We start from the raw sequence: 13,945 nt of genomic DNA, 5'->3' as shown, positions 1-13,945 counted from the left end.
ACTGTACGCTCTGCTTTAATCTATTTTCCCCCTAGTGGTCTTTTTTTTTTTTTTTTTTTAGTTATTTTTGGCTGTTTTGGGTCTTCGTTGCTGCGCATGGGCTTTCTCTAGTTGCGGCGAGCGGGGGCCACTCTTTGTTGCGGTACGCGGGCTTCTCATTGCAGTGGCTTCTCCTGTTGCGGAGCACGGGCTCTAGGGCACGTGGGCTTCAGTAGTTGTGGTGCGCAGACTCAGTAGTTGTGGCTTGTGGGCTCTAGAGTGCAGGATCAGTAGTTGTGGCGCACGGGCTTAGTTGCTCCATGGAATGTGGGATCTTCCTGGACTAGGGCTTGAACCCTTGTCCCCTGAATTGGCAGGCGGATTCTTAACCACTGCGTCACCAGGGAAGCCCCCCTTAGTGGTCTTTTATCTCTTCATTTGAAAAACCATCACTCATTTGAAACTCCCACTTACTTTATGGTGTTCTTGTGTCTCTAAAATGAATTGACATATATGAAATTATTGTGTAAATTCCCTCAAACAAGAAAGTTATCATTAAATAAAATGTACCACTTGTTCCAGAGAGATATGGTAAGGCAGTTAAGCAAAATTTTTATCTACTCTGCACTTAAGGAAACAAGTTGGTGATTTCCCAGATGAAGAGTTATATTTTTTTATTCCTAATTTTAAACATCACTCTGGAGCCATGTTTTTGACAAAGGAAACATAAATATGATTTGGCACTAAATCTTAAACTTCCGTACCATTTTTTTTTTTTTTTTAAGATTCCTATATATGCGTTAGCATACGGTATTTGTGTTTCTCTCTGGCAGGAATAAAGATGTAGACATAGAGAATGGACTTGAAGACACGAGGTGGGAGAGGGAAGCTGGGGCGAGTTGAGAGTAGCATCAACATATATACACTACCACATGTAAAATAGATAGCTAGTGGGAAGCAGCAGCATAGCACAGGGAGATCAGCTCGGTGCTCTGCAATGACCTAGAGGGGTGGGATAGGGAGGATGGGAGGGAGGCTCAAGAGGGAGGGGATATGGGGACATATGTATGCATATGGCTGATTCACTTTATTGTACAACAGAAACTAACACAGTATAAATAAATAAATATTGAAAAAAAAATCTTAAACTTTCCAAGAACAGTAGGTTACACATTTTCCCCAATGCCCAGGATATGAATCAAAGGATCTATTTAATAAGCTTAAAAACGTAATGGATAGAAGAACAGTTACAAAGATCAAGTTAAGTCGTTTTCTTCATGCTGTATCCTCTGCATCCTTATGAAATAATGTCACGTGTTGTGTAGTTGTTGATGTGTCTGTCACTACCATTAACCAGCTTGGATTTTCCGTTTTTTTTTAATGTTATAAGGAATTGTAACAGTAGGATTGCCTAAAAAGCTGCCAGTAGGAAATTTGGAGAATGTTATCATGCAGAGAGCCCGAGCAAGGTTGTTCTATAGCACCCACACATATCTTAAGAATTGGTCTTAATATCTTAACTGACAAAATTTTCCTCTGAGAAAACCATTCTAGTTGGGAAATGAGTTTGCTTAAGGGATATTAGCTCCACTTCAAATAACAGGCACATAAGCTATAAAAAATATCTCTTATCCCTACTTTCCTTCTAGGGATAAATGCACATTCATGGTAACTTTTCTTTTTGTGAATGAAGGAGGGAGGAGATGGTTGCCTGGATTTGTTTCAGGAAAGAAGGTGTTTAGAATATTATGGACAGTTAAAGCTATATTCACATAGTTAAACCATTTTAAATGGGTTTTATAATTTATCATAAATATAATTCTAATTAGGGATATAGTATAAGTATTAATTTTATACTAATACACATGACTCTCTTTTATGAAGTGCTTTCTATATGCCAGGCACTGATAATTTTTCTCTACAAAAACCTCCCACAAGGTCAAAAATTCATTTATTTCATACAGGATCAGCATCCTTTATTTATTGTGAAATTCTCTATAGAAACTGATGAGAGCTGAACTTTTGCTATCTATTATTCATTCTTCTCAATAGTGGGAAATCTATATAACTTTTACTGTTTAAATCTTCTGAGGAGAGCAAACTTCTTCTCAGAAAATATTTTGAAATGTGTTTAAAAGATTTTATTTTTATGTTCAAACCAAATTAGACTTTTATAAAAATACACTTAAGTAAGGCTTTTCCCCAAGAATTATAAAAAATTAAAATGGCAATTCCAGCTACTTAAATATAATACAGACTATATTAATAGGAGTATTTTCACAGATTGTAATTTTGAGAGTGACATACTTCTTTTCTGAGGATAGAGGAAAATGAGAGGGTAAAAATTGCTGCTGCAGTAATTTTTTTCCACTAACATATATAATGCCTTAAAACACATTATTTAGATAAAATTTTATTATCTATGGCCTTAATTCTTCAATTTCCCTTTACAAAAATGAGCTGTGTGACTTCGGGTAAATCACCTTCTATGCCTCAGTTTCCTTATTTGCAGAAATTGGGGATTATAGGATTGTTGGGGGGATTAAATGAGTTAACAGACAAAAAGTGCTTAGAACTGTGACTAGTACATAGTAAAAATTCTGTACACTTTAGTTATTGTTATCATTGCTTCTAAGATGAAAGGGACCACAGAAGTATAAGTGTAGATTCCTGCCTAACATCAGTCTTCATGACCTTAAATTAATGTGGTTATTTTTATTCTTCTATAACAGAAGGTTAAAAAAGATCAAGAAGTCTATACTTTGGCCCACCCAGAGCTAGCAGAGAGATGACGTCAGTGGCGATGTTTCTGGCCAGCCCTGTTGCCGGCGTTCTGGTGGGAGGGAGTCAGTGGCTGGCACAGCAATATCTGAGGCGTGCGGTGCTAATGCCACTTCAAAGGCAGCTCCCTCCTATTTTTATCCTAGGGCAGGAGGCTGCCTATGCAGTTGCCTCTTGAACAAAAGGTTCTGCCAGGTCTCTGACACCTTTTAAGGCCTCACAGACTCTTCTCACAATAACAAGAATAATCTGTTGTGCTACGTGGCATTTGATTTATAAACACAATCTCTACTCTACCCATAATCTTGAAACAGTAGCCAGCATTCTTGCCGTTTTACAACCAAGGAAAGTTAAGGCTGGGAGAGTTGAATCATATGGGTAAAAAGAGGCAAAGGCAGGACTCCCCAGTCAGCGTGATGTCCAAATTCACATTCTTTCCAATATAACATGCTGGCTTCTATTGTCAGTTACAACTCTTAGCCTCTCTCACAAAGGGATTGCCTTCAAATCTAAAATAAAAAATTTTTAAAGTTTATTGTTTTAGAACCAAAAATTTAATCTGATAGTTAATCTAAGATGAATTAAGATAAATGGTTAATGGCAAAGCCAAGATGAGAAGCTCTAGCTACAAGACATTATCTCTTATTTTGATGTCTAAGTATGTTTATTGCATTCATGGAACTATTTAAGCAATGTATGGTTACTTGGCTACTTTTCTATTCAATAGTACAATTTATTAGTCCTGGTTATCTGCACTATTCTTGGTAAGCAGAATAATATTGCTGATTTCGGTTTAAAAAAATGGACACTTCCATTTTTTAGATAAGAGACTGCTACAACAGAATTTCCAAAAACTCCACTTCTTCCACCAGAAAGATTTAAGGTTCACTTGAGAAGGCAGGGAATATGTGATAGAGACTGTCTTATTAAGAGACTAAACAAAAAATGACCTTAAAATTCTACTTATCCCCCTGACTACTTAATTGTATCTAAATTATATCAAGGGAGCATTTGTCTTATACTTAAAGATCTCTAGGTAATGGAATTCTATATCCTTATGGAGAACTTCCTTCCAATGTTGACCTGCTTCCATTGTCAGAAAAATTGTAATTGAAAACTCTTTAGAGCTGGAAGTGCCCCTAAGAGATCAGATAGTAGAAACTGCCATTTCCTACACCTGCTTGCAATCTCATGATAAGTGGTAAATTAGCTTTCAGCTTTCTCTTCTCCAACTCTAACCCATCCCAATTTCCATTATCTTTTTCTTCTTTGGTCTTTATTTTTAAATCTTACAAGTAGATTTTGGGCTGTCTTTAGGATTCATGAATAATTTTCTAAGACTTTTCTCATTTGGGGAATCAAAGCAGTTTAAAACCCTTATACTTCCACTGACCTAAATGCAAATCATTTATTTGAAGCATGTTAAAATCTTTTACCTGTTTAGAAAATTTGATTTTTCATAAACATTGATTAATCCTATCTGTTTTGCCAAACATGTCTTGGTGTGCATATTGGTGTGCATGTATTGGGGGTGGTGGGATGGGTCTATTTGTGGAAGTCCCTCATCACATGTAAATGACATGTGAGAAGGGCTACATCTTGGGACAGGACCAAAAAGTTTGGTGAAGATAACTGAATTTCCTGATTATGGCAGTCTGATATAGAAATTATTATTCATTCATTTCACAAATACTTACTAAACATCTACTTGGCAGGCACCATTCTAGGTCAAGGGATGTCTTAATGAATAAAACAATAACCCCTACTCTATTTTTTTAAATTTAATTTTATTTATTTTTTTATACAGCAGGTTCTTATTAGTCATCAATTTTATACACATCAGTGTATACAGGTCAATCCCAATCTCCCAATTCATCACACCACCATCCCCCCCACCGCTTTCCCCCCTTAGTGTCCATACGTTTGTTCTCTACATCTGTGTCTCAATTTCTGCCCTGCAAACCGGTTCATCTGTACCATTTTTCTAGGTTCCACATATATGCGTTAATATATGATATTTGTTTTTCTCTTTCTGACTTACTTCACTCTGTATGACAGTCTCTAGATTCATCCACATCTCTACAAATGACCCAATTTCGTTCCTTTTTATGGCTGAGTAATATTCCATTGTATATATGTACCACATCTTCTTTATCCTGTCTGTCGATGGGCATTTAGTTTGCTTCCATGACCTGGCTATTGTAAATAGTGCTGCAATGAACACTGGGGTGCATGTGTCTTTTAGAATTATGGTTTTCTCTGGGTATATGCCCAGTAGTGGGATTGCTGGGTCATATGGTAATTCTCTTTTTAGTTTTTTGAGGAACCTCCATACTGTTCTCCATAGTGGCTGTATCAATTTACATTCCCACCAACAGTGCAAGAGGGTTCCCTTTTCTCCACACCCTCTCCAGCGTTTGTTGTTTGTAGATTTTCTGATGATGCCCATTCAAACTGGTGTGAGGTGATACCTCATTGTAGTTTTGATTTGCATTTCTCTAATAATTAGTGATGTTGAGCAGCTTTTCATGTGCTTCTTGGTCATCTGTATGTCTTCTTTGGAGAACTGTCTATTTAGGTCTTCTGCCCATTTTTGGATTGGAATAACCCCTACTTTAGATGGAGCTAAATTCTAGTGGGGAGAAGCAGATAAACAAAATAATTAAATAAACATTTATTATGTTAGATAGGCATAAGCCTAAGGGGAGAAATAAAGCAGGGAAGGGGGATAGGGAATCTTGGGGGTGGGGGGAAGAGAGAGAGAGATTGAGAATAGCCAAATAGTGATCATAAGATATCTGAGTAAGGCCTGAAGGAAATGAAGTAGGATCACCCTAATATCTGGAGTACTGTGCTCCAGGCAGAGGATCAGCGAGTATAAAGGTCCTGAGGCATGAGGGTACCTGATCTGTTCAAAGGATAGCAAAGAGGCCAGCGTAGCTGGAGCAAAGTGGGAGGGAGAGAACAGGAGGAGGTGAAATCAGAGGTGTAAGGAGGGGTGAAACCAGCAGATTTTGTAGGGCCTTGTGGGTCAACGAAAGAACTTTGCTTCCTGTTGTGAAATGAGAAGCGATGACCGAGTTTTAAACAGAGGACTAAGTGACATAATCTGACTTAGGTTTTAACAGGATTCTCAATATGGCTGCCGTATTGAGGCTAGACTAAAGGAGCAAGGGTGAACTGGGGAAACTAATTAGGAGACTATAGCAATAATCCAGGCAAAAGAGTATGGTGGGTTAGCCCAGGATGGTACCAATGGAGATGGTAAGAAATAGTCAGATGCTGGATGTATTTTAAAGCTGACAGTTCAGGTGTGGAGTGTAAGAGATGGGGAGGAGTCAACAATCACTCCAAATATTTTAACCTGAGCAAATGGAAAACTGGCAGATGCCTGGTGCTTTCTTCTATTCATGTGCCCTTTCATGGACCTCTGCTTTGTAGAAGTTCTAATCAGTGATTTATAAGTCAAAAGAAATGCCATTTATTCCTGTTGGCTTTTATTGGAATCTGCTTATGATAAAGTATATGTTTGTGATGAATATTTACTGATCATGTGTGTTTAGAGAGAAAGGAGTCGAAGGAGTTGAAATAACATTTATCAGCTGGAGATTCTCTACTGTGTATGTGTAAGCAGGATTTCAGCCAAGAGAATTTTTTAGCTTATAAGGTTTATGGTATGAAACAGTTTGAACTTCAAAACGTATATCACATTAAACTTCTTTGGCTTCTAGGGCTATTTGCATTGCTTTAGAATTCACTTCTTTGTCCTAGGTAAACCTCAGATGACCTTTCCTTTTTTTAAATGTCAAGTGTTTCCTGGCAGCTAAATTGGTTACTGGACAGTTTCACAAGGAAGCTCACTAAGCTGCTTCATTAACAAGCTATGTGGATAAGTCAACATCTAATTGACATAAAAGATAGTTCATGTTAAGCGGAGAAAGGCCCCCCGCTCCTCTGAGCTTTTCAGCTGACCTGAATGCAGGGTGCCCGGTGTCTCATCTTCAGAGAGAGGGAGTGCATCTCATGTGGTATATTCCCTACTCACTGGCGCCTACTTGTGCTTGTGACAACTGGCAAGATGCCAGTATCAATTAATCCAAACTTAAGATTTCAATGACCCTTTCCAAAATTTCTAACATCTCATTCCATTTAGTTTGCTTGGATTCAAATCTTTTTTTGAAAAGATATTTTTTCAAAACAATTGCATTGCAAGTACAGTGTCATATGTATTTGACTAAGAACCCTGATATGAGACTGCCTGAGTTCAACTCCCCCCACTCCAGCACTTTTTAGCTTTCTACCCTTGCGGAAGTTACTTACCCTCTTTAAGTGTCACTGTCCTCATCTGGAAAATAGGGATCTTAAAAGTGCCTACTTCATGGGGTTGTTATGAGGAATATATGAAATATTCCATGCAAAGCAATTAGCACCCGCCACTGGGCACACAGTAAGTGATCTACTAGTGTTGGCTATTGCTGAAGGCAGAAGCAGAAAAATGCTTCCTTCGTGTTTATCCTTTTGATGGGAATACATAACACTAGGTGATTCGTGACTTCAGTGTGAATATTTGCAGCCTTTACTGAATGCATTTTATTGGACTAGCTAAAGACTGACATGTACTCTCATGGATTCAACACTTAAATGGCACACTGGTCTAAATACACAGAGACTGTTGTTCGACGTGCAATATTAACTATGCCACCTGCCAGATGACATGGCCCCTCAGTCAGTTTGAATGATATCTTCATGGGTTTGCTTTTGGTGATTGTGTTTCCGTAAGTACATCTACTTAAGGAGATCAAGACATTATATCTGCATTAGTTTTATCTAACAAACTGGGGGGAAAAGGATGCAGAAAACTTGAGGTAATGAACACCATAGATGTTATTTCCCCTTAGTTGGAAAAGTGAAGAAGAGCATCAGGTGGTGAAGGTGTTCCGAGAGAGCAGAAGCAGCTGGGAATATGTGAAGGAATGGCTGGAGAGGAGTATAAGTAGATGTATTTTATGTTATCAGGATCAATGGGGTAAAGTTATGGGAGGCAAAGTTTGGTTCAATATAAGGAAGACGTTCTCAACGATTACAGCTTAAGGACTGCCTGAGATGCCCTGGAAACGAGTGAGGCCTCTTCTCTAGGGCAAGGCCTGGGTGCGGTATAAGGTTTCAACTTTTAAGACTATTTGAAGTTATTAGATAAATTTCTTGAAATTAATTAGTAGAAAAAAACACATTTCATTCTATTTTTAACCTATATTTCATTTTAAAAAGAAAAATAAGAGAAACAACTATATGCTCTACTGAAAATGATAATGTTATATAACAGAATATTAAAGTGGAAGTTTCCCCCAAGGCCCTCAAATATAAGAGATGCTGCACACTGAAGTGAGATTCCAGATTAAAACAAGACTTTACAAAGAAAATAGTAGACACGAGTGTCCCTGGTGTGTTCACAGAATAGCAAACCACTTCCACAATTCTTGAACTCCTTAGGTCCAGGTTATTAAAGGGGGTCAGAGTCCGGTAAGGAGAGAGCATTTTGTGAGGAGGAATTCTGGAATGCTGCAGGTCAAGGTGTGTGTTTGGAGTAGGTGGAGTTGGGGGGCCCTACCCTCTCACCTCCAGCCTTGTGAGAAAAGAGTTTCAAAGTTCCCCTTCTTAGGGAACTTGATCCAAGATGTCAGCATGCGGATGGATGGGAGGTCAGAGTGGGTGGGCTGCAGTCAGTCTGACTCCCTCCCAGGATATCTACAGGGTGAGAGATGGTCTGAAAAACTGTTTTGGCAAAGAACCAGGAAATCTGCTGCTGCACTCCCAAAGGCAAATGATGTGAGCATTCCCCATGGACCAGAGCAGGCCAGGAGTAAGGAAGAACTGGATGGGGTTGTATTGGGGCCTCTCCAAGGGTGCAAACAGACCCTAGTAGCTACAATGGTAGGTAGACAGCTTTCTAGGGGGTGCAGATTGAGTTACAAGTTAACCCCTAGAATTGAGATGAATTGGCATGAACCGAGGACTACAGACAAGATATCTGATAGGAATAAGAATCTTCAAATAGCCCTTGAAAGTTTTCTTCTCTGGGCCTCCCTGGCTCTGAGAGTGAAAAGCCAGAATATGATGTTACCAAATCAAGTAAAAATTTCTTTCTGCTCTTTTTTTCTCTATCCTTTTACTTTAACCCCAGGGGGGCTGGAAGTCAGGGTTAGCAAGCTAGGAGAGGAAGAGGAAGAAAGCATGAAGAAGCCAACCACAGTGCCTTCCCTGAAGGAAGGTGATCCTCCTGAAATGGGCCCCAGTTGGGGAAGGAGAGGAGATTTAACTCTAAGAGGAGATTGGAGTTTGTTATTCCAGTGGCTGGAATATTCTATGTTGAATTAAAGTGGTTTGGGTAACTTAAGGTAATGATAGGACTAGTCCTAAAAGGAAGCAGAATGTCACGGGACCTGCTAAGTTTTCATCAAGTAGCAGTGAAAAAATTTCTTTCATTAAAAAAACTTAAAGGGTAGTAGGAGACAAAAAGAAATAAGCATTTTGATGACACATCATACATAATAATACACAAAAAATAACCAATTTAACAAACTGGTTACAGTTAAGTGCTCTCATATCAAAACTAAATTCTTTTGATAATAATACAACCCAAGATAGAAACTCCAACCTAGAATCTAACCCATGTGTGGCTAGGATTCTACCATCAGACATCCAAACTCCAAAACAGAAGAAACACTTCTGTTATTTTCAGGTCCCTTTGGTCATTTCTGGCTCAGGATAGATCACATGGCTTCATTTAGCCAGCCAAGCAGAGAACAGCATGAGCCTTGGGACAGAGATTGACAGAAGGAAATAGCACCAAAGAACAAGATGTGAAAATTGCTTTGGGGAAATTATGTTAGAATTAGGGGTTTGGGTGCAGGCAGAGACTAGAGGCCTGCAATATTTTTGGCATGAACAGAAACAAAAATGTACCTAAAGAACTATTTATTTATACCACAGTTGCATCTCTAACCTAAGACAATTTGTAATTTTATTCTATTGTTAGCATTTAAAGGAGCATGAAGTCACATTTGGCAGTCTGAGGAGTATATAGAAAAGCAATTGTCATTTTGTTCATTGAGGCCATTGCACTCTTCCTTTACGACCTGCACTGCTGCTATGTTTGGCATATGTCTATTCTACATGAGACTTTTCTTAAAAGCTTCAATGCTATTTTAAATTTCTCTTCAGAAAACTATGACTTACTCTTTCAACATTATACTTCAAAGTTTTACCCTTTCTCCCCACATTCAACTGATTAATGTTTTTTGCCTTAGCTGAAAAACAATCCCTGATGTCTTTGTTTTTAGAGTATCATTCAACAGTGTTTTGAACTTTTACATTTCTGTCAAGATTCCATTCTTCTGAAGATTTCCCAACTAAGTGGGTAGAACAAAGACCAGAAAATAAAGTTATCTCTTTCATCCAGTGTTTTTCATGCCCTATCACTCAGGTGTATGCCTTCACATTGTACTTAATACTTCCAAATATATTGATAATTATTTATTTTTCCAGTTATTAGCCAGTGATGTTAGTTATCTGTATGTATATTCAGGAGCCTCTCCTATATTTCTGTGGAGACCTGAGTCTTTTTGTTGCCATCCTTTAAGTCTCTATTGTTTTAAAGACCAGACTAAAGCAGGTGCTATATCTGATGGAAAACAGGTATCATTGGAATGTGAAAAGCGTCCCAGGGACTCTATAGACCAATGTTGTTCTCTTTCTTCCAGAGATAAGGACAAAAGGGAGACATAGACACATACTGTGGGAGAGAAGAGCTTATTCCTCTTTATCATGCTGAATGTTAATACTTCTCACAGTGTACAAAACTGGCTATTGGTCCTGTCAAGATAGGTAAAGAGTCTCTTCTCTAAATTGACCTCTGATTGACTAACTCACAATTGTAGAGCTAAAAACTGTACTGGATTGTATGCTTCCTGAGGAGAGGGACTTTATCTGAAGCATCTTTGTATCTTTAGCTCATGGGAAAGTGCCTAGAAACATTAGGTATTCAATAAAATTTTTGTTAAATGAATAAATGAATGAAAACAATGCACTAACAATGTGGAATAGAAACCAAGTCCTTAAATAGTGACTTACTGGATTTAGATTAAGAGAAGGAGATTAATGAAAACAAGTTTTTGCTAAAAGTCAACCATTATTACTAAAGTTTTTTTTTTTTTCTTTTGGCTGCGTCCCTTGAGGGATCTTAGTTCCCCCACCAGGGATCGAACCCGGGCCCCACACAGTTAAAGTGCTGAGTCCTAACCAATGGACTGCCAGGAAATTTCCCCATTATTACTAAAGTTTTAATGACTGAAAAGAGAGAATCAAGATTCATTATATTGACTCCCTTAGTCTTTATATGCAAACCAAGATTGAACCACCTACCTTCTTTGTGTGCCTAATGGAATAACAACAACAGAAATACCTAAACATTTTATTCTGAGACATTTTGTCCTAATCCAGGTATTGCTATTCATTTTAAATTTAAGAACTTGATTAAGAAAGAAAAGCTGTTGAAACCATTTATAGAATCTGAACACATTTTTAAGCATGGCAATGCTTTTTGTTCAAGAAACACAATGTTATGATACTTCCAAGTTGACTCATTTCTCTTAAGTGTGCCTTTGATACTTTTTGCCAGGAGTTTGTCTAAGGGTCTCATGCAAATGGGAATGTGTGAGAATATAATGTATATAACCAGACTTCAAGGTCCCTGGAAATACAGAATGGGTAAAAAGAGAGAATAAAAGAGCTTTCAGTGAGTTATATTTCTGCATATTAGACAAACTGAACATTTTGCATACAAGGGAATATTTCAGGGACACACACTCTCAAGGAAATAAGGAATGTAATACACATAAAAGGAACCAAAGCACAAATGAAACACGTGGCTGAAATGTTTCCTTCAAGATATGGGCAATACACCACACTCAGGAAATAAAGATCGATGTGATTTTCACGAATGTATAAAAAGAATTTGGCTGGAAAAAGGCAATTTACTCCATCAGACCAGTAACATTGAATACATCTAAGTAGTTTTTCTTTGTTTTTGCTATATTCAGTGGATCAATATAACATATTAAAAGTCACTTGGGAAAAGTACAAAGCCCAGTAGCTCATGGTCTGTTTCCAGAGTTATCAGTATGTTAAGTTTATTTGGTATCAGGAAAACAGGATTAGAATGAGGGTGGGCTGTGGATGTAGATATGAATATGAAGAGTGCAGACAGAAGTAAGGGTGGCTCCCAGTGATGACGGGGCACCTGCCATGGTGGTTATGCCTAAGAAAGATGGTAGCAATTGGAGCTATGGGTTCAGAAAAGGAGAGCAAGGAAGAGGTCCTAAATGAGGGCCAAGTCCCAGACCAGTGCTAATAATACACCGGGTAGAGGCAGCCTATCTTGGCTTTAGGACTAAGCATTGTGGGGATTTGATTTTTATAGTGCTTGGTAATGGTGTGGAGAATACATTGGAATAACAGTCAATCAGCATAAACCAACATGAATGAGATATATTAACATTTTCATTATTTCTAGCAGAGTGGACACTCTCTTTCTCTTCCTGGAAGACCAGTCCCACCCACCATCTCTACAACATCTCCTTGGGTATACCAGCCTGCTTATAGCTACTCTAGCAAACCAACTGATGGGCTAGAGGAAGCAAACAAGAGACTACCTCCTTGGGAAGCAGCGGCCAAGTCTTCTTTTGGTTTAGTGGACGATGCCTTCAGACCCAGAAACATTCAGGAATCCATTGTGGCAAATGTGGTCTCAGCAGCTCGGAGGAAGGTGCTTCCAGGGCCGTCTGAGGATTGGAATGAAAGACTGTCCTATGTCCCTCAAACCCAGAAGGCCAATATGGGCTCATTTGGAAGGCAAGAGTATAATGTTGCATTCCTACCCAATAATAGTATGCCCACCAACTCCCAACATGGTTCACAGGTGCCATATGCATATTATAGGCAGCCTTCCAGAAATGATTCTGAAATAATGTCCATGGAGACCAGGTCTGATTACTGTGTTTCAGTAACCAATTGCAACTATAACCCACACCCAAGGGGATGGAGACGCCAAACATGAAAGTTAGAAGAACTGATCATGTGCCACTTATAATTTTTTTTTAATGTTTCTTTGCAGTGGTTTTGACTTTTCCAACAGATTTAGATTCACTTTTGATCTTGGCTTGTTCTCATAGGTCATTTATCTGAGTTTGTATGTGTGTGTGTGTGTGTGTGTATGTATATGCACATGTGAGTGTGAATCACTTCCTTCTCTGCAGATGCATAGAGAATTTCTCTGAAGAAAAATTCATTTTCTGTGCTGATGGCACTTACATGTAATTCATAATCTTAATTCCATTTATTTCATTAATATGGAGTAGTCTAGGCAACTAAACTCTCTCAATTAAAATGAAATTAAGTATTTTCTTGTATGTGCCTTAGTCTAGCATGGAATTAATGAAATATGGTATGCTAATTGTCATTAGCAGTAACAGCAAGAATATAACATTGGAGAATTTTTCAATGGGGATATGCCAATGAGTAATAATTACATAAAAAGGATTTCCTTGGTGTTATTTTAAGCATTTCTCTGAAATATATTTTAAAATCTGATAAAATTCATATTTGTTTTTTGGAATTGAAATATAGATGTTCTCAGAAAGAAATAAATATTTGAGAGTAAGACAATTATACATTTCAGATGGATTTTTGAGGTACATGGCGTAATATGTGGGTAATAGAAAGATTTAGGTACAGGATTTATTTTTAATCTACTTAAAGCCAGTAGCCTGAGACAGGAATAGATTCTGGGTTCAGGTGTTCTCATTTGTCAAATGAGAATATCAGATTATTTAATCTCTTATATCCTTAACAGCTCTGATATTCTGAGTTTCTCTCATTTGTAGAATGATCCTTGATGCATTATTCATTTTTATTGCTCATCATATAAATATCAGATTAAGTTTAGGAGTGGATGAGGTCACTGGTGTCACTACATGTATCATTAAAGGTCCAAGAGGAATTGTTGGGCAGCAGGTTTTGTGCTATGTGTTACGTGGAGTGAGGGTTGATGTGAAGAAAAAAGCTATTAGTGGATTTAAAGAAGTGGTAGAGGATGTGTCTGTTATTATGCAAATGTAGGTCATGACCA

General features: G+C 38.0%; 1 protein-coding gene across 1 annotated transcript in view; it reads left to right on the top strand.

Annotated features, from left to right (window-relative positions):
• Positions 1-13,068, top strand: part of SYNPO2 (synaptopodin 2) — a 167,693-nt gene extending 154,625 nt beyond the window's left edge. The window contains exon 5 of the mRNA XM_061192027.1: positions 12,335-13,068. Within this exon, the coding sequence (XP_061048010.1) occupies positions 12,335-12,874 (540 nt within the window). The 3' untranslated portion in view covers positions 12,875-13,068. The remainder of the gene's footprint in view (positions 1-12,334) is intronic.
• The last annotated feature ends 877 nt before the right edge of the window (positions 13,069-13,945 follow it).

The sequence above is a fragment of the Eubalaena glacialis genome, chromosome 5, assembly GCF_028564815.1.
Source record: "Eubalaena glacialis isolate mEubGla1 chromosome 5, mEubGla1.1.hap2.+ XY, whole genome shotgun sequence".
In the NCBI taxonomy this organism is placed as follows: Eukaryota; Metazoa; Chordata; class Mammalia; order Artiodactyla; family Balaenidae; genus Eubalaena; species Eubalaena glacialis.
This window is presented reverse-complemented; position numbering and strand designations above follow the sequence as displayed.